Source organism: Solea senegalensis, linkage group LG16 (genome assembly GCF_019176455.1).
Source record: "Solea senegalensis isolate Sse05_10M linkage group LG16, IFAPA_SoseM_1, whole genome shotgun sequence".
NCBI lineage: Eukaryota > Metazoa > Chordata > Actinopteri > Pleuronectiformes > Soleidae > Solea > Solea senegalensis.
In genome coordinates this window covers 7821942-7841179 of record NC_058036.1, presented here as the reverse complement: position 1 = coordinate 7841179, position 19238 = coordinate 7821942, and the positions used below count along the sequence as shown (strand labels likewise).

The following is a 19238-nucleotide window of genomic DNA, read 5'->3' as shown; positions in this document are numbered from 1 at the left end:
TCTCTGGTTGATGGAGTTTGGGTATAGTACAACACTGCTCCATATATTTGTATTATTTACAATTTCTGCATCATACATGAGACGTCTGACTGTCGAAACAGCGAGCGCCACGAGGGCATCGCGGCGCGAGTGTTTTATTCAATGAGCAATGAAACGAGCACAATGACGTGTTCACGCCGAGACGCGCACGTCTGTCACAAAATGCCATTTTCTACAGTGGCAGCATGCAGCCTTTAGAAAATCTAAGCCTTTTCCCATTAACCCAACAGATCCTGATTGATCTGCCCTTTCAAAACGCTTTAAATCGTCTCCAAGGTAACCGAAGCAGTAACTCTTGCACCTGTTAAGTACCGAACGGAGAGAGCAGATGATTCACCTGAAGCCAGACTGCAATCACCTCTATTCATAGATTAATAGCCTCCACTGTTTCCAGGCCTGCAGCATTTCCTTTAGGTGGTTGCTGTGCGGTGTGATGGTTAATCTCGCTAAAACCGCATTGTGCTTGCCAAGCAATCAGCTCAAAGTGATTGCTAATTTTGCCGCGGCTGCTGGTGGTGATGATATTTTCCTTGCACACCTGCACGCGTACGATCACATACGACGACGAAGTCTCCCTGTGGTACGTGTGGGATGAGCAGAGAGCAGTTACTCGGGAGTCCAGCGAGAGTCAGTGGGGGTTTGCTGAGGGGTCAGTGACCTGTGGCTGAGATGGTGGCTGGTGTGTGGCAACAGCAAGAGTTGCCAACAGGGTCAGGTCACCGGGGACGAGCGGTCCACTCTCTCTTCAAATGTAACAAATAGGATGTGGCGTGTAGGTGCCTGCTCGAGCACATTGCCCCCTGTTTTCATCAGAACACGCCCCCACACAAAGAGACAGACTCACAAATACAATGACAGTGGAGGTTTCTATGTTTTCCTTTGACAAATTAACTAGATTTCCTCAAACAGAGGAACATGGTTAGTCGCTCACATGAATTACTCACACACACACATATCAGTCTTCTCCCTTCGTGGCGGTCATCAAAAGCAGCCGCTCTGCCCCGCACTATGTAAAAGTAACAGCTTGCTTTTATTCTCCCTGGTTTCATTCCCCTCTTTTCCTTGCAGCTCACTCCTCGTCTCCCCCGCGCTGCCTTTCAGTCATCCAGCGTCATCCCACCTCTCGTGCTACCTAGCGTTTAAGTGCATTTGCAGACCCGCTCAGATAGGCTGTCATATATATTTCAAAGGCATTTCAAAGCACATTCAGACCGACTGAATGCACATTCAACAAGAGTCCATACAGGGTGTGCTATTGCACTGGCGCTCTTTCAACACGACATCCTTTTAAATGCGATGCGTTTATACTCGCTCTGGTGTTAAAGTGTCCTTTCAGTTTTCATGGTGGCCAGTTAAATATTTGGAGTTTAAATGGGTATTAATGAAATATGCCACTGTATGCAGTGAAGATCTGAAAAAGCTGTATTTCATTCAGGTGATAATTTAAAAAACAACACAATTACATAAGAAAATGGAACCAAGGTCATTTGTTAATAACTAGGTAAGGATTTGGTAGTTTTATTTATAAAGCACTCTCTGTATCCAAAGATCAAAATGGTTAAAAATCTTTAATTAATAAGAAGGCTAAAATGAGGAAAAAGTCTTAAAAATAAGTAACATAAGAAATAGATAAAACACATTTGAAATAAGGTTAAAAATCACAAATAGCGATATTAAAATGAATGAGTAATTATTTTTGCCATAATTAAACGATCATACTTTTAAATACGTGGCGACTGGTGTTACTGCTGACAGAAAACATGAATTATGAGTCACACACGGTTGAAAAATCGCCCCCAAATTTGAATCACGTCCTTTGATGCTGCTCTGGAAACTGTGATAATTCCACCTGCGTGTCTGTTCATCTTCATAACCCACATCCAGGATCTTAGAACGTTGATAATATTTAAAGATGATCACCATCTGTTCCCGCGGCCGAACCTGAATACCAACCAATACAGGCGGCAAACAACACAATTAACAGAGCCAAGATGTCAGGAGAGGAGAGGAGAGGCATGCTTTCAGCCGGCTGCTGCTGCTGCTGCTGCAGGAGAGGAGAGGCAGATGTGATGTGAGCAGAGATGACTTTTCAGTTCTCTGGAAAAAAAAAAAAATCCGCTTGTCCCCCCTTTTCCTAACTCACTGTGCCCATATGTGATAGGATCCTCGGTATCAGCTTCACTTAAGGGAATGTGCTTTGAAATATATCTGCTTTATAAATGCCTGTCTCCCTCTATTTGAATGTTTTGTACACAGAGCAGGGGGAGCGTCAGTCAGGTGAATATGAGGCACGCCGGTTCAAATGCTCAAATGAAAGCAAATTACATTTGCTGTGCTATTCACAGTTTGTCACTGCAGGGATGATTTGTTTTGTCTTTCTGTGTGTGTGTGTGTGTGTGTGAGAAAGAGACGCAAATGCATTCGAACAGGGTGATAAAAATATGTACTTAAGACAGAGGCGCTCAGAGTAATTCAAATGCTGTTCACTAAAATGTAAATGGTGGGTGGAAGTTTAAAAAAAACAATCTCTATCTATGCTTTCTATAAACACTAAAATCTCATTTTCATCTTTCCTTCATCTAATTACAAAGCCTTCAACTTTGTTGTGTGATTAATTGCTGCTGGGCATAACAATCTGTTAAAACAAAGTTAACTATATTAACTTAAGCATCGCTGTTCGTGGTCGTCTCTGTGCACATTCCCTACATTTCAACAGCAGCAGTTGATTTTTAAATTGGGCTTTAATAACATTACCCTTTGAAATAATCACAAGAAGAACAGAGGATCAAAAAACACAACAACCTGGCAATTAATGTGCAATTTGCTCTGCTACCTGAGTTACAGCGGCAACATCTGACGACAGAGCCACGGAAATATTTCACAAACAACACAACCCGATTTCTCTCAAACATTTGGATTAAATAGCACAAAATGTCTCTTTTTGAAGATAGAATATCACGTCTACCTGTTAAATCTCATATTTGCTCAAGCAAATGTGTTGTACATTAATTAGGAGCCGCCGTTGAGCCATGAATATCACAAACTGAGTTGGATATTAGCTTATATTAGCTCACACACACGCACCATTATAGCTATGAGAGCAGCGTCCCCTCTAATTTGGCCTTCTCCCACCAAATTGGTCGTTTTTGACCGCTTCTCAAAAAGGCCTCTCTCTCTGAAGCAGGTTCACATTTTAAAAAGCCATTATCCCTACACTCTCACCTTCACTCTGCCACGTTCCTCCTCTTCACTATCCCTAACACTACAGTATGTCTGCAGTGGATTCATGTGCAGAGGACGCCGCCTTTTGTAGAAGGCCCGGTGGGACCACTGGTGTCACTGTTCACACATTCAGGTTGATGTGACATTGACCTGTGGGTGACAGGAAAGCTATAAATTCTCAGGAGGGTTAGGTGTTGCCACAGCTGCTGAGAGCATCACCAGTGAGGTCATGGCATAAGGCACGGCAGCATTCCGTGGATATTTTTCCTCTGATGATTCGAGACTGTAAGAGCTTCGCAATCTGTAGTGACTCGATCGCCTTTGTACTCGCAGGGACATGGGAGCTGCTGGTCTACTGCTGCAAAAGGAATCATTTGAAACCACAAAATAGCTTTCCTGACCGGATTTGGCATGCGTATGTCTCATTACCGTAACTCCTAGACCATTTGTGATATCTAGAAAATTCAAAGATTATGGAAGATTATGGACAGGCGATCTGTCCAGGGTGTGACCCCACATTTCGCCCTATGCCAGCTGAGATTAGCACAGCACCCCCGTGTCCCTCATGTGGAGTATAAAGCGGTACATGACGGATGGATGGATACTGAAAAGCAGTGAAATAGAGCGTCATTACACTAGAACCTCAGCAGGACTTCCACGGAAAACGACCGTCCAATCACAGATGAGCTTCTCAGTACCGTAATTCTTAAATGGCTGAATAGCTGCCAGATTAGCATTTAGCTTTGTATTAATAGAATAGCGGTAGTATTTTTGAAAAATTGTGCTTCCCAACCTCAGTTTCCCCTGAGTCAAGAAACATCACTCTTTTTTTGTTACGTGCCCACCAGCGACACTTCTTCTGAACCTTGGTCTGAGGCTTGAAACTGCAAAGCTAATTCCGCACTTTTTAGACCCACTCGTAAGGGGGGACGGGACCAGAATGTAAACAGTGTCCGCCATCTTTGCTAACATCTTTGCTAACAGTTACGCTAACAGGACCAAGTGTCACCGGTGGGCACGTAACAAAGAAAAGAATGAAGATATTTCTCGACTCAGGGGAAACTGAGGTTGGGAAGCACAATTTTTCAAAAATACTACCCATATTCTAGTAATACAAAGCTAACTGCTAATCTGTGAAGTGTTCCATTAAGATATGGTGAGTTGTGGCTAAAATCTGTCCACGTCCCTGACCGCAGCCATGTTAGGAGCCAGTGTTGATGTTACTGTATATCACACCGTGTCAGTATCTTTAACAAACATAATCATGTAAACAATTATCAACCACAGTGTAGTGACAATTGAGGAGATGTATTATCCATATGTTTATCATCTGGACCTGTGTGTGATTATTGCTGCCATGGTCCAGTGGGCATGTTAGAGTGCATGCTCACAGGGAGTGCAAGCGATGCCTTCTAATATCAGCTGGCCTCAAAGCTGCTTCTATAATGCATGAAGATCAATACGCTGTGGCTTTGTGAGTGAGGCCCTGCAACTCTGTGCCCATATCAAGTATTGCCGCCAACTGCCCGGTCGTTTGAAGGGATCTATGCCTTTGGATTTCATCAGGACTCTGGGGAGAGGAGACTACAGTCTGGATATCTGAACTGCTATTGTTTGCAGATAAAAACTCAAAGCAAGCGGCACTTTGTTTGGGGTATTTCTGACAGTGGCAGTTTTATGATGGGTGTTTGATGATGGGGATTAGCACTGAAGGGGCATTTCGGCAATAATGCAATCGACTCTCTGCAACGTTTATGTTCAGTCGCTCCAATAAAGGATGTCACTAATGTATTTGTTGTACTATGAGATTACGCAAATGTCAACATTCTGCCTTACAATCAGTATGTTTTCATGTACAGTTTTACTATGCCTAATTGATTGTCCTATTGTTCTGTCCCTGTATATAAGCACGTGCTTATATTTGGCAGTGTGCGGTTCAGTGTACAGCCATGTTGGGCTCCACGACCATCTTTTAACTTTAAAATATTACATTTTTAAAGCCGACAGAGCATTAGATCTGTAGCCTTATCAGTCCAAAAAGCATGGGAGTGAATTTTGAAATGTTTTGTCACTACTCCTATGCACTGTCTTCTATTATTGCCGGTTTTAATCTTGTCAGATTGAGTCTGACTCTGGTCATGTAATACATGAATTGGATACACACTCATTATCACATCATCTGGCTGTTAGTCTATCTTTTAGAAGTTTAATTTAATACAGTTTAAGTCCCAAACATGTTACAGGGTATTTCAAATGTCTGATTTTCGTTGGACTCCGGTGTTGCATGAATTCAGTTAAGTGTGGATTACTTTGATTTTTCATAACTTGAACATAGACATTGAAATGATAAAATAAGTAATATGTACCATTGTGGTCATATGTTAATGCAACCAAAGGTTCCCTAAAGGTTGTGACTAAAGTGATGCGATCAAAACAGAAAGGCAAGTATTTCCAGCTTATTTTAATTACATTGAATTGTGTTTAGTTGTGTTTAATTGAGTATTCCATAGGTCTGTGGGCTTTTTGTTTGAGAAGGTGAGTGGCTATAATGAAGGCGCGGTAGCAGCCTGTAAGATTTATACGGCCCCTTTACTCTTGTTTAGTGACAGTAATGGTTCAAAACCGGCGCTCTCTATACTTCTGCCAACTCGCTAGTTAAACTAATGGGCTACAGTGAAAAGGTGACCCAGCCTCACATAGAATGACTTGTCTTTTTGTCTGCCTCTGCCACCACTGCAGGGGATTGATCACATCCCGCTCATGATTATATGCATGCCACAAATCTTCATCCACAAGTAAATACTTTAATGATGCTCTTTGTCTGGCAGGTGGACCAAGGCCTTGACTCTCAATGAGCTGGTTAGAGAGAGTGTCCTGTGCACTGAATCATTCCAATTTAGGGATGTGGTACTTTTAATCTTCCAATATCCTTTTTGCCTCTGGAGACTTTCTTGGGTGAACTGGTGCAACTGTTATTAATCTTCAGTGCACAGGCAATTTCTCTAAAAGCCCCTATTTGTTTTTTATGACTCCATCGAGAGAGGAGGGTGTAGCAGCAGGGAGGACGACTGTAAACAAGGTATGCAGGAAAAGCAAGTTATGTCCCCGTCAGCATTCAACGCTGGTCTCTCACTCTCTCTCCCTCTCCTCTTCCCCTCGAGGATTAAAAGGAGGAAAAGGGGAGTTTTGAGAGAGCAAACTGGAGCGTCAGCATGAATTCAGCTGGACTGAGAAATGATTGTTCAAACAGCAGTGCGCTATCTCACTCCTGTGAGTGTGCAGCGAGGAAGGGAGATGGTCTTTGTGAATTGGGGAAATGGCACCTTGCAAAAGTGATGCGTAAAATTTGAAATATGCTGCTGGTCTAGCCAGTTTTTCCTGTAAGCTCACGTGTCCACGTCGGATCTGTAGTCTGCAGCTGTCAGTCTCCGCGAGGACCAAGTTAATGAGTCATTTTCGTATAGTTGCTTCACACAGCTTACATCCGTCAGTACGTTGACATGCACAGTTTAATCGAGCTAAGGCCGTAGTCCGACTAAGACAGGCCACCGGACAACTTGCCGAGTCCAAGTATAAATGCGGAGGCGAAAATCAATTTATTGGCCGTCTGACTCCGCCTCCGTAGGTGGCGCTGTATCTCTCTATAAGCTAGTGCTGCCGCTGTATGTTTTCCGGCAGCAGTACTTCAATTCAATTCAATAAAAAAAACTTTACTTATTAAATTAAAGGCACACAGGACAGTTATACATAACAGTTATACATAACAGTTATACATAACACTGATTAACACACAGACAAGTTAAAGATAAACATGGCACTATAGTCCTACTCCAGTCTGACTATGTTTGCATTATCCAGGTATGTTAGTCTGACTAAGACTCGCTCAATTTTAGTCAGACTTACTCGTTTACACGACATTAAGAAAACTGAATTAGTATTAGTATTAGTCCGATTAAAATCAGACTTTGAACACAATTTGACGATTGGTGACTTGAATTATGAAGATTCATTAGCATTACATTACCTAACACTAATGGTGCATCATGTAGAACCAGGTGGTTCAGCAGGTATGGAGAGAATGGAGGAGGAAAAGGGGTCTAATGCTTTATACACTTTTGCACACAATACTTTGAGAAATATGTCTCTTTCTTTCTGCAACCACAGTGTCGTGATTGTGATTGTGGAGCTGGTTTGATCTGCAGCTCATTTTCTGGGCCACCTTCAAGCTCGGCATGTAGTGTCCACTGTGAGGGGGAAAACAGCAATTATGATATCATTACAGCAGAAACCAGTACCTGCAAAAGCTTAGAACCCAGAGGGAACTGGAAGAAGATTCTCAGCAGGAAAAAGGATAAAGAAAAAGGATAGCAGAGACTTTGCAGCAGAGACAGTTGCCCCCCAATTACCATGAAACAAGACAAACAGTCATTAGAGTAGGCCATTAGGCTGTAGGGAGAGTATCCAGGGGCTTGTTCGTCTTAACAGTTCGTCAGGTTGTGAAAGTCACACAAAGTGTATAATGTCCCTGTGATAAATGTTATTCATTGCAAAAGCAGAGCAGCATTGTTGTATGTGTGGTCTCCAGACATATTACATATTTTCTGACAATTAAGCGCGACTGAAAAATGTAACCCAAAGACATATTTAATGTCCTGTAAGAAAAATACGGACAAAGTAAACCACAAAACCTTTTATGGGTTATAGACAAAAATAGAGTAAATAAAAACATCTTTTTTATAAATGTCTTTGTCCGCACTGTTACTCAGTGGCGCAGTCGACTGGTTTCTCTCTGTTTGTCTGTCTTCTGCTCAGTGCATCCTGGAATGAGCTCCGGCCAATGACTCTCAACTGGAGAGAGTGAGAATATGAAGTAAATAAGCCACTGTTTGAACCAATATTAAAGTCAAGCAATAGAGGCACCAAAAATACAATACACAGCACTGAAATTGAAAGGACTCACATGGCGATGTAGTGGTAAGGTGGTTACTGGTTTAAATCCCCGTTTGACTGGAGGGCGAGGGTTTGTCCAGGTACTCGGGTTTCCTCCCACGGTCCAAAAACATGCAGAGGTTAACAGGACAGTCTAAACGGACCATAGGTGTATGTAAATATAAGAGTGAGGGGTTGTTTGTCTTTGTGGACTGGTGATCTGTCCAGGATGCACCCAAACCTTTTGTCTGTGTCAGCTGGGATTGACACCAGCCCCCCCCATGACCCTCATGTGGAGTATAAAGAGGTACAAAAGTGGCTCAACTCGCCTCGGCACGGCATGGCACAGTTTAGGTTGGTTTTCCACTATAAAAATGTATTAAACTGTCGACACATGAGCACACACTTGCAGTCATTGATGAATGAACAGGCAAACTTTTTATTTCAGTATAAACAAAATCAAAAAAGTATATCTAAAGTTTATAAAAATGAAAGGACAATCAAGTAGAAATAGAAAAGTTTACTGATAAATAAAACATTAATTAAATAAAAATAACAAATGCAATAAAACTATGAAAATATAAAAGGCTCTCTAGATATGTGTGTGTAAAATGTTTGACTGTCTGGAGTTTGGTACGTTATATTTAGAAGAATGAACACATAATTTGACAAAAGCAAGACAATTTGTCCTTCTAACAACCCCAGTCTTTATAATCACAAAAAGTGATGATTAGCTCTCCCCTTCATTTGATTGTTATGAACATTCACCAACAATTTTATAATCATTTTAAAATGTGACGACTTTTCATTAAGGGCAAAGGACATAACAACAACAAAAAAGTACAACCTATTTCACGCTTATTGTGAACATCCTCCACTGATTAACCCACCACACGTGTTTGCTCTGTGCATGTTCAGCAGGGCCACGGGGTTTCCATGGACACACACACACACACGCACGCACGCATGAGCGCGCGCGCACACGCACACGCACGCGCGTCTCAGCGGCAACCACTCCAAAGCGTCTCTGATGTATCATAGCAACCAGCACTCCAAAAAAAAAAAGAACAACGTTCTGTTGGTCACACGGATGCAACATTTTGCGACATTGCTTTTCATTTTCGGTCTCAAACCCCGGTAATCAGTGAAAGAGGGAACACCTGTGAACATGCCGAGGTACAGGAAGGAGCTGCAGGCGCAGGCGTTCACTGTGAAGGCCACGATGAAGAACTCCGTGGTAAGTTCTGAGCCTCCTTTTGTTTGTTGACGTTGCGTTAGCAGTCAACTTCTAGAGCTAACAACAGCAACAGCTAACAATTTCTGGTTCCCAGGACGTTCTGGGAACGTTAGCTTTTGGCTAGGGGAGAACCTGAAGGTTCCCCCTTAGGTTGTCCTGTGGTTGATAACAATAGTATAATTTTTAGGCTACAGAGTGCGTCTCTTCTCATTGGGACATGCAATTGTGTGTATTTTTTTACTCATTCAGCATGAGATAAATGTTATATCATCACAGTGTGTGTGCTGCATCATTTCTGTTGTCAAATTATTACACGGTGTATTCACAGCCCTTTATTCAGTGCTGGAAAAGCAGCTGTGTCTTGGACAGGAGTAGAATAATAAGTGTCAGGCCCAGGGTGAGGTTGAGTTTCACTTTTGTGTTGTAGCACCATGGTTCTCAAACTGTGGTACAAGCTTCCTCGGGTGGAAAATCAGAAATTGTACTATATATACCAGGGTATGTGATCAGAGTGAAGCTGAGGAAGTTTGAAAATGAAACGAATAACAGAAATAAATGAATACATTAAATAATAATTATTGAGGCCTACAATACTCTGCAAGAACAGAGATATTTGTTCTTTTTCTTCAGGAGACATGTCATATTTCATGAGAAACTCAAGTGCAGAACTGGGAAATCCTCACAGGGAATGACAACAGTTCTGCTGTTTCTGAATTATGTAATGTGAATGTGCGTCTTTCTATGGTTACAAGGACAAATTTAGACTATAAAAACAAGTTTTTTTCATAGTTTTAAGACGTGGCTTTAGGTTTGAGGTTAGAATTATGATAAGTATATGGTCAGAGTAAGTAAGGGTTGAGGTTTGTGATTTAGTGGAAGAGTGCATTATGTTTGACTACTAGGAAAACCCATGCGTGTGTTTGTGGTTAACTTACACTCAGGCAAGCTTGGATGGAAACTCTAAAATTATACAAAACATTTCATAGGCTTAAATTATGTTGTTGGAACTCCTTTAGAATCCCAAAGCAGTATTGCAATGATTAGACACTCTGAATTCCTTTTTGCTAAGAAAAATGCAAATGTCTTTTTCTTATATATAATGCCTCAAAGATACCACATTAACATGAAAAAGGCATGCTTTATGGACAGGCACGCTTGTGGTGGAGTTGTGTGTATTCTGAACAAGTTAGTTCACTTATTTTTATTCTGGTGCCCCTCAGTCATATTCTGGAACAAACAAATAACCATAGAGGTTAATTATCCTTAGATATAATGGGCCAGGGTGGAAGAGGCACTGGAATCATACAACATAAAAATGTGTGTGGCTATGTAGTAGAAGAGGGACTGTTAAGTGTAGGGACAAAAACTACTTGATTATATTTAGGAAAAGATTCTGGGTTGGGCTAAAATAAGTGCTCTCATAAGGATAACCTAAATTGTCATCAGTGTATGATTGATTATGTGGCGTAATCATAATAGAAATAGTGTATACAATGTAGAGTGTACTGTATTTAGCAGAAGCACAATATGTACAGTATGGAAATACTGATTTAAATAAGGATGGTATTAAACTTATCTTCTTCCTAATGCAGACTTGTCGCTCCATATATGATATAATCAATTCCTCCCTTTTGACCGTGTGTCACAATTACCACGACTTCTAGGGGTCGCCTAACAGTGAACAGTACAGAGTATGGTTTGTGTTAGTCAGGCGACCTGTGGAGTCATTTTATACTGGATTGTTACTACTGTGTTGAAAGCGCACATGTATTTCCAAGGACAGTCGAGTCAGTTTATCTTCTTATTTACTGTGAATGAAGATGGATGAGGAAAGTGTAATAGGTTTGTACAGCAGGAGATATTAGCCTTTATTGAACTGTGTTAATTGGCCAGTGAATCCTGCATTGTGTGGCCAAAAGAGGATTATTTACTACAAATGAGGGGTAGTGTTATCCGGGGCAGATGATCTGTGTTTGTACATTATTAGTTCAAGTTTATTCACTGTTTTCCTCTCACACTGGTCCATACTTTTGTGTATTTGCTGAACTGTGGAAGAGACCATCTTTGCATGAATAGTGATCAAATAAAAAAGGATAATGTATGAAACACTTTTTTTGCCACCATCAGTCAGTGATGTTGCCTCCCACTGTCTTCAGGTAGATGTGGCAGATCACAGGAATGGCTGTGGTGATGGATTTTTGTGTTCTGGGCCCTAAAATGATTCAAATCAACAATCAGAGACCCTTTGGTTGATTGTGTACCTAACAGAACAGAAAAAGGATAAAATCAATCCACTACAAAAACTCTTCTTGTAGCTTGGAGAAGATGTGTGTAACTGGTAGGTGTGGATCAGAGTAACAGTTCCCTTTTTGATTGTAAGCTTCATTGTTAGGGGCGTTACGATCTCAATTTATAAATTGAATGTCGATCAAAATAACGTCAGGATCTCGACTACATGTTACATTCTCTTGCTAACCTGAAGCTGCCAACTAATAGTAACCATGGCAACAGCTGATTTGGGTGACACAGACCAAACTCAAACCCCCTCCCGCTTCTACTATGAAAACAACTCTTAACTTTTAACAGACCACCCCCGACTCTCACAAAATTGTAACAATGTGTCGAGTAGAAAATTTATTGAAAGAAACATCAATATTACAACAAATGTTTCACTTCTCTTTTAATAATTGGCTGTGCAAATAAATGTTTTTGCTTTAGCCATACAAATAACTTCAATATTGCTTCCTGAGAAAGCAATTTTCAAATAAAAATATGAAATGCAATTCTAACTATAACAGTGTAATTTTTTTAACAATAACTACATTTCAATTCGTCTTGGGTTTTGTGAGTCGTGAATCATCGTTCACTTCGAGTGACGTTGGCATGTTAGTTTCCGAAACATTGCACAGTTTTCTTTTTGCCCCTGTCAGAAACTTCTCTCTCTCTCTCTCTCTCTCTCTATATATATATATATATATATATATATATATATATATATATATATATATATATATATATATATATATATATATGTATATATATATGTGTATATATATGTGTGTATATATATATGTGTATATATGTATGTATATATTTATATGTATATATATATATATATATATATATGTATATGTATGTATGTGTATATATGTATATATACACATACATACATGTATACATATATGTATGTATATATGTATACATGTATACATATATGTATGTATATATGTATACGTATGTATATATGTATGTTTATATATGTGTGTGTGTATATATACATATTACACTAATACTGCTGTTACCATGAACATCCTACTTCAATCTTGTAGCTTTTAACTTGTCTAAATGGAAAAATAAAGATGAAATTGTTAAATGTTTAACAGCTACCTGACACATTTCTTAGTCAGCGACATTACTGCATCAGCTTATTCACTCATTTATTTATTTACTGTTGTTTCAATCTGAAATGTGCCATCACTTCATTTTTTTTTTATCACAAACTCTTTGTAGATCAGAATCTTTACTAGATATTGTATCCCGCCAGCTCGTTTTACATGTGCTCACTTTGCAACAAAGGCTGTCAGCCTCACTTCCCTGAACGCTTCCTAAACATCACTTTTTAGTTGAAGTTGAAGTTGTTCACCTTGCCACGACCAGCTCTCACTGTGCTTCACTCCGAGTGCTTTGCTCTGTTTTTGCGGCGTTGTTTATATAAGACACACAGTATGTGTGACGTTGAACGCGTTACCCTTTTTCCTGCATTTTAATTCTCATTTGGCACTGTTGCAGTTTTGACTGCTGAGGAATAAAGCATGTCACATTTCTTAAATTGACAGGTTGTGGGATTCTTTTCCTCTCACTTGTCTGATCTCTCAGGCAATTATCTCTAACCCACTTTTTCTTTTACAAACACCAGCCTTTTCATCAGAAAGTCTCTCTGTAAAGTAGGAGATTCCTATCAAACGGGGTGGTGTATGCAATCTTTGCACCATGTCATCTTATTTGTCAGGAATATGGTGAAAATCCCTTTATAAAGTCAGCAATAATTAAACAAAAGAAATTTGAGGAGTGTCTGTTTACTGTTTACCCACTTTACTGTAACCAGGCCTCCCTTCCTTATCCTATGAGTTCTTGTTACATTTATACTGTACTTAAAAGAAGTGACTCTACGTGATAAATACAAGTGGAATTGGTGCATATTTCTGAGGACAACAGTGAATACTTGAAATTGCTCCTCTCTCATTTTCTATGGCAAGGATTTCCTTGAGATGCAAAAGAAGCAGTCAGGGCTATCATTGACTTCTTCCTCTTTTTTTTGAAGGTCATAAACAAATCTCCTGTCAAGAGCCCTCTCGAAAAGGCTTCTGCAAAGCCTTTTAACATTCACCGTCTCCCCAGACGATATGGCTATGTATGGAGCAAGAGTGATACTCACAAGCCTGCTGTATACCACTGGCTAAATCCTCAACAAAAACCATTACATTTTTAGAGGCTTGCTTGTGTCTGTTGCCTTCTGTTTTTTTCCCCTCTTCCCCTGTGGTCACTGACATATCGCTCCAGAGAGGGCAGCTTTGCAGAGAGCTGTGATTTGTAGGTAGCGACAAGGCCATTTCAAGCCTTGAAAGGGAATGGGGACTTGAAACATAGGCTTATTATGCTTTAAAGTATTTGTGGTCATAGAAATTGAATCAATAGCACAGGCCCTGAACCCACCTAGTCCCCCCCCCCATCCTTTTTTTGGTGATTCATCTTTACGCATTGGAAGAGAAGAAAGAAAGATACACTTTACATTCTGATGGGAAGTCGTCACCTCATGTTTCAGGCTGAGAGGAGAACAAAGGTGTTATTTTCTGTGTCATTTTTAGGTCAGTGACACAAAATAATAATAGAGGGGTGACAGTAAACACCTGCGCAGTGTTGGGTGACATAAATGAAAAGTGTATATGTGAACACTGACCTTCTGATGTGATTTAGACATGTTGAACCAGGCTAGCTTATTTAATTTCTCTATTTCATCGTTAACTATTAGGTATATAAATAAGATGTAATTGATTTATAGACCCTTTGTGACCGTAGCTCTTCATCGTGGATTTTTGTTGTCTGTAATGTGTCGGCTGTTTGTAAACACATCCTGTAAAGTTTCCTCCTTTTTGTTCAGCTTTTTTTTTGCCTCAACATGTTTTTATGCACGACTGTCTCTGGGTAAATTTCAAAGGTCTTAAATGTCACATAGCCTGTTTGCTCATCCAATGACAAGGCACGAAAAACCAGACGACAGTCCTAAGTGTCTGTACACCATCACAACACACGCACACAAGAGCACAAACACGATCCTCTGTAAGATTCTCTATTGCTCAGTTCACCTGAGAGGCCAAATCGATACAAACGACACCTGATCCCAACCTCAGCATTCGTGCAGCGAGGCTGTGCAGATTGCTGAGCCAATGGACTGCCTTTATATCAAGCACACCTCATTTACTTTTTGCTTGGCCTCTGGGATAAAAATGGAGCTGGCAAGCACCGTCCCCAAGTCTGCTACAACCCTCTCCACAAACCTGCCAAGCCCTTTTCCCCCGAGCCTTCTGTCATCTCAGGCTCACCCCACTAACCCCGGGGGACAGATGGAGACTCCATGCTAGCAAACGTGACCTCCATATCTTATTTTGTTCCTCTCCCACAGCATCATCATTATTTACCTGAGCAGATCTCTTGGCCCCCTTGCTGTCTGCCTCTTTGTCTTTATCCTGCTCTCCCTCTCCCTCTCTCTCTCGCTTCCCTGCAGAACCTTCATTCATTCAGACTGGTCCCTGAAGATGAAAACATTTTACTCTGAAAATAGGAACAAAAGGCTACAAGACAATTACTGTATCTACAAATCCTCAACCAAATCGATGAAATAAAAAAAAAAAATATAAGGCAATAACAAAGAGGTTTCATATCATACTGTATACACTACTATTTAATTGTATTATAGCAGACTGAGCCAGAGATGTGATGATTTACATCTCAGCTGTTTGCCTTTGTGGCTCTTACCCCTCGAGTGTAATTTTAGTAAATAAAACCATCTTTGCAAATAAAACGAGTCTCAGTGTAGAATTGGTCCTTGATTAGGGTTTGAAGCAGTCTAGGATTTCAGTGTGATCTAATTAAATGTAATCTTGCTTTAAAATGCAATAAAAACCTTGTTAAAATGCCGTCTTAAATTGGATTGCATTTAGAATTAATCTAGATTTAATAGTTTGTCTAACAGTGTGTTGTGTATGAGTTCAGGCTTGATTTAAGAACTGCATATTCTCTCATATCCCCTTTTTCTCTATCCACTGAAACACTATAAGGGTGGGAAAATCATCCAAAACTGAACATTAACACAGAAGGGATTAAAAAGATCACAAGTTTGCAATACAAATACGCCCCATTGTCAGTTATATGGAAAGCGGGGAAGTTGCTGACCAAGACTGAATCCTTGAAAGCTTTTATGGAGATGAATTTGTCTATTTATTATTTTCACTTGCAGTCGAGATCGTTCTTCCTCATCGCTCCGAACACATTTATCTGCCAAAGGAACTCATAATGTGCCCAGCATGATACATAAATTGACCACGAAGCCGGCTGCGGGGTTTTGTGTCTGTGCTGTGTGCGAAGCATGCTTATGCAAGTAAAAGGAAATTGATCAACTATCTGCTGTTGGATGTTAAGGTGAAGACCGGCTCACATAAACCAGCAGTGCTTGCAGACACACGTTATTTTTCCTGCTTCCACCTTTCCTTCCTTCTGCACATTCTTCTTATCAGCACCGGAGGCCTGTAGTTCATCCAGCTATGCAGCTAGGTTATTTGAAGAGAGAGGAAGAATTGAGTCATGGTAAAATAGGTTAAATTGGCGACGCACTCGGGAGGCCTGTTGGCGTTTCTATTACTATCGATCAACCATGGAGCCTAAAGGCCTTGAGTGGACGACACACTAGATTACAGTTTCATCACAACTTTGTCGATTATGATTGCTTTGCTCCAAACTTTAAAAGCAGCATAAAAAGAAGACCAAATAGGAGCACATTTCAACACTTTTTTTTTTTAAATCAATGAAATGTTGTTAATTAAAAGTGATCCTAAAATGGAAGCAAAGGCTGACTTTGAAATGCTGATTTCGGGACATTGCTTTGATCCTGTGGAAGCATAATTTTATCTGCAGTGTGTCCAGTGCGGTGCGTGACCCCGCTGTACGTTTAAGGATAAATTTGGCAGAACACGCTTGCAGAAGTTTCTGCACGTCGTGCTTCTCTGATGCCCATGCTATCTGAAGTGCATTACTCCTGAAATGCCTGTGACCTTTTTCGCGGTGGTGGAGAGAACACCATCTGAAAACTTCAGTCAGATATGGAGAAGTACTTACGCAACATTCTATCATGACCTTATAGGAAGTGCTCTACTGATTTCCATTGTGTTTGCTTCCCACAGAGGTTGGTTGACAATTACACTGGCCACTCTGTTTGTTATGTTCTCCTTCAAGCCCTTGTAGCTTGTGTTCTAATTAAACGGCTTTTAATGGAGACTGTTTATTGCTCCTTACAGGGCCTCTATTTCCCGCTGCAGTTAATTAGCCCTATGTCATGTGATAACTAACATAGAGGACATTTAGATCTATGCCTCTTCTATGAGCAGTGTCCCTCTTGAATGGAGGGGCACTGGCTGTGGTTTAATGTAAGGGCATGTTGGTATGAAATGGATGCTTTTGACCAACAATAACCTTAGTTTTAGTCTACAGCATTCATACACTTGCTTTTTTCCCTACCCAATGCTATTTCCTCTGCAGAGAACCATTCTGTCTTAATACCTGACAAATCTTTAGAATGCAATTATATCTCCACTTACAGGCAGGTCCATTGCATATTACACCCAAAACATGCCCATAAGTAATTAAGAAAACTGAAATTTAAATTTGGAGACACTTTGTATTTACTTGTTGTGTTATGTGGTTTAGATCATGTTCATAGGTTGTTAAAATATGTTGTTTTTTAATCTTCAAGCTTATTTCAAGCAGTATTGTTTTATTGTATGTTACCTATTCAATTAGTTTTGTTATTACATTTTTTGTTAATTCTGTCAAACTCTCTATAACAACCACACACACCCCATCCTCCGTTTTTTTTTTTTTATTAATTGTGTGCCTAAGCAGCTATATAAATAATCTAAATGAGGCTGTGATTAAAGTGCATTAAATTGACAGCATTCACCCACCCTCCATCATTATCAGCCCTCTCTTTAATTTGCCCTTGCAGGAGGAGAATGGGCTGTTCTCAGTGCTCTGTGTTATACACTTGACTGCGGGGTCATATATGGCAGCTTGCATTCTGCCTACATCAATATAGTGGGAACCAGTAGCAGAAAAATCAATGTATCTGACAAACGCTGTTGTTCCAATTCAATAAAACCAAATGTTGGCTGTTGTTTTTCCACACACACTTTGAGAATCTTTTAACATTACCATCAAAGCAATAACATTGGCCTGACCTTTTGAATTCTGCTGACCAGCACTGAGATGAAAATGGGCTGTATGTCTGTAATACTGCAAGGACACTGACAAAGTCTGGCATGCATTAATGGTGCAGAACAAACAGAACCTCTAATAAATGCTAGAAAACAAACATACACAATGCTTTCCCTCAGAATACTGAAGGGAATATTGTGGGAAGAGGGATGGAAGGTCAGAGCACAAATGCACACTGAATGCATTTTAAAACGCACAGCAGCAAACTTCACAGATGATGCTCTGGGGCGCTGGGGTTCTTCATCTGGTGCCAAGAAAGCAAACCTACAAACCCTTTAAGATTTGAAGTAGTTTGTACATTTCCATCAGAAGTCCCCTGAGGATTGCTTTACTATTTAGCTCATGCCACGCATCCAGCTGAGTCAAAGTGCTCCCCGTTGAAGACATGCTAGAGGCGATGACTCTGCTAGAGCCAGCTAGAGAGGGCAAGGAAGGGCTGGAAGGCAGAATACTCGGCTGCCAGAGATGATCCCCATTACGGCGTGGCACCCCCCTCTGTTCCGGCCACCTTCGCTCATTACTTCAGCTGTCCAGAAACACCAAGCAAATTCTACTAACGAGTGTTTGATCAACATGGCGCTCTATGACAGAGGGAGACAGGCAACCTGTTCTTGACTTATCCTCTGCCTACCCACTCCTCCTCTGCCTCTCCTTTTTTCCCCGGTCTTTTTATTCTCTCTTCCTTCCTCTCCCTTAAGTCAGAGGAGAACAAAGGGAGAGACAGAAGAAAACCAATATAACCTCTTGGCCCTTATCTGTGGAGCACACCAGAGCATGTCTGGCCTCAGACACAGCTTTGCCCGTCCTTTGAAGGCCCTCATCTCCCTTTGATTTCAGCCAAATGGTACAGCACTGTGACAGATGCTCAACTTTCAGTCTGTCGCTCTTGACACCCATCTCTTTAGTGTTGTCGAATCTAACCGACTTTGTTTGGACGGACTGACTGAATGAGGTAGTTACCGCATTACTATGACCTTTTAGTTGACAAAGATGAGAAAACTGCTACTTTTTAAGGTCATCTACACCGTCTTGGCTGTATTTCTACATTAACATTTTAGATATTTAGTAGATGCTGTGAAACAGAGTAATTTAATGAGGAGTCTAAGGGTCATCATCACATTACCTTGAAAACATTCCTTTGAGATGGGCCACAAAAAGGCATAAAAATTCAAGCCAAGGAGAGTCATAGAAGGCAGCCTTTTTTATGAGGGCGAATTAGAGTGAGTAGAGGGTAAAGCGTGGAGAGTGAATGTGATTTGGGAGGAAG

At 40.6% G+C, this 19238-nt stretch overlaps 1 protein-coding gene across 1 annotated transcript in view; it reads left to right on the top strand.

Annotated features, from left to right (window-relative positions):
* Window positions 1-9250: 9250 nt before the first annotated feature.
* The window catches only part of pacrg (PARK2 co-regulated), a 139741-nt gene continuing 129753 nt past the window's right edge, over window positions 9251-19238 (top strand). The window contains exon 1 of the mRNA XM_044048262.1: window positions 9251-9427. Coding sequence (XP_043904197.1) covers window positions 9359-9427 — 69 coding nt within the window. The 5' untranslated portion in view covers window positions 9251-9358. The remainder of the gene's footprint in view (window positions 9428-19238) is intronic.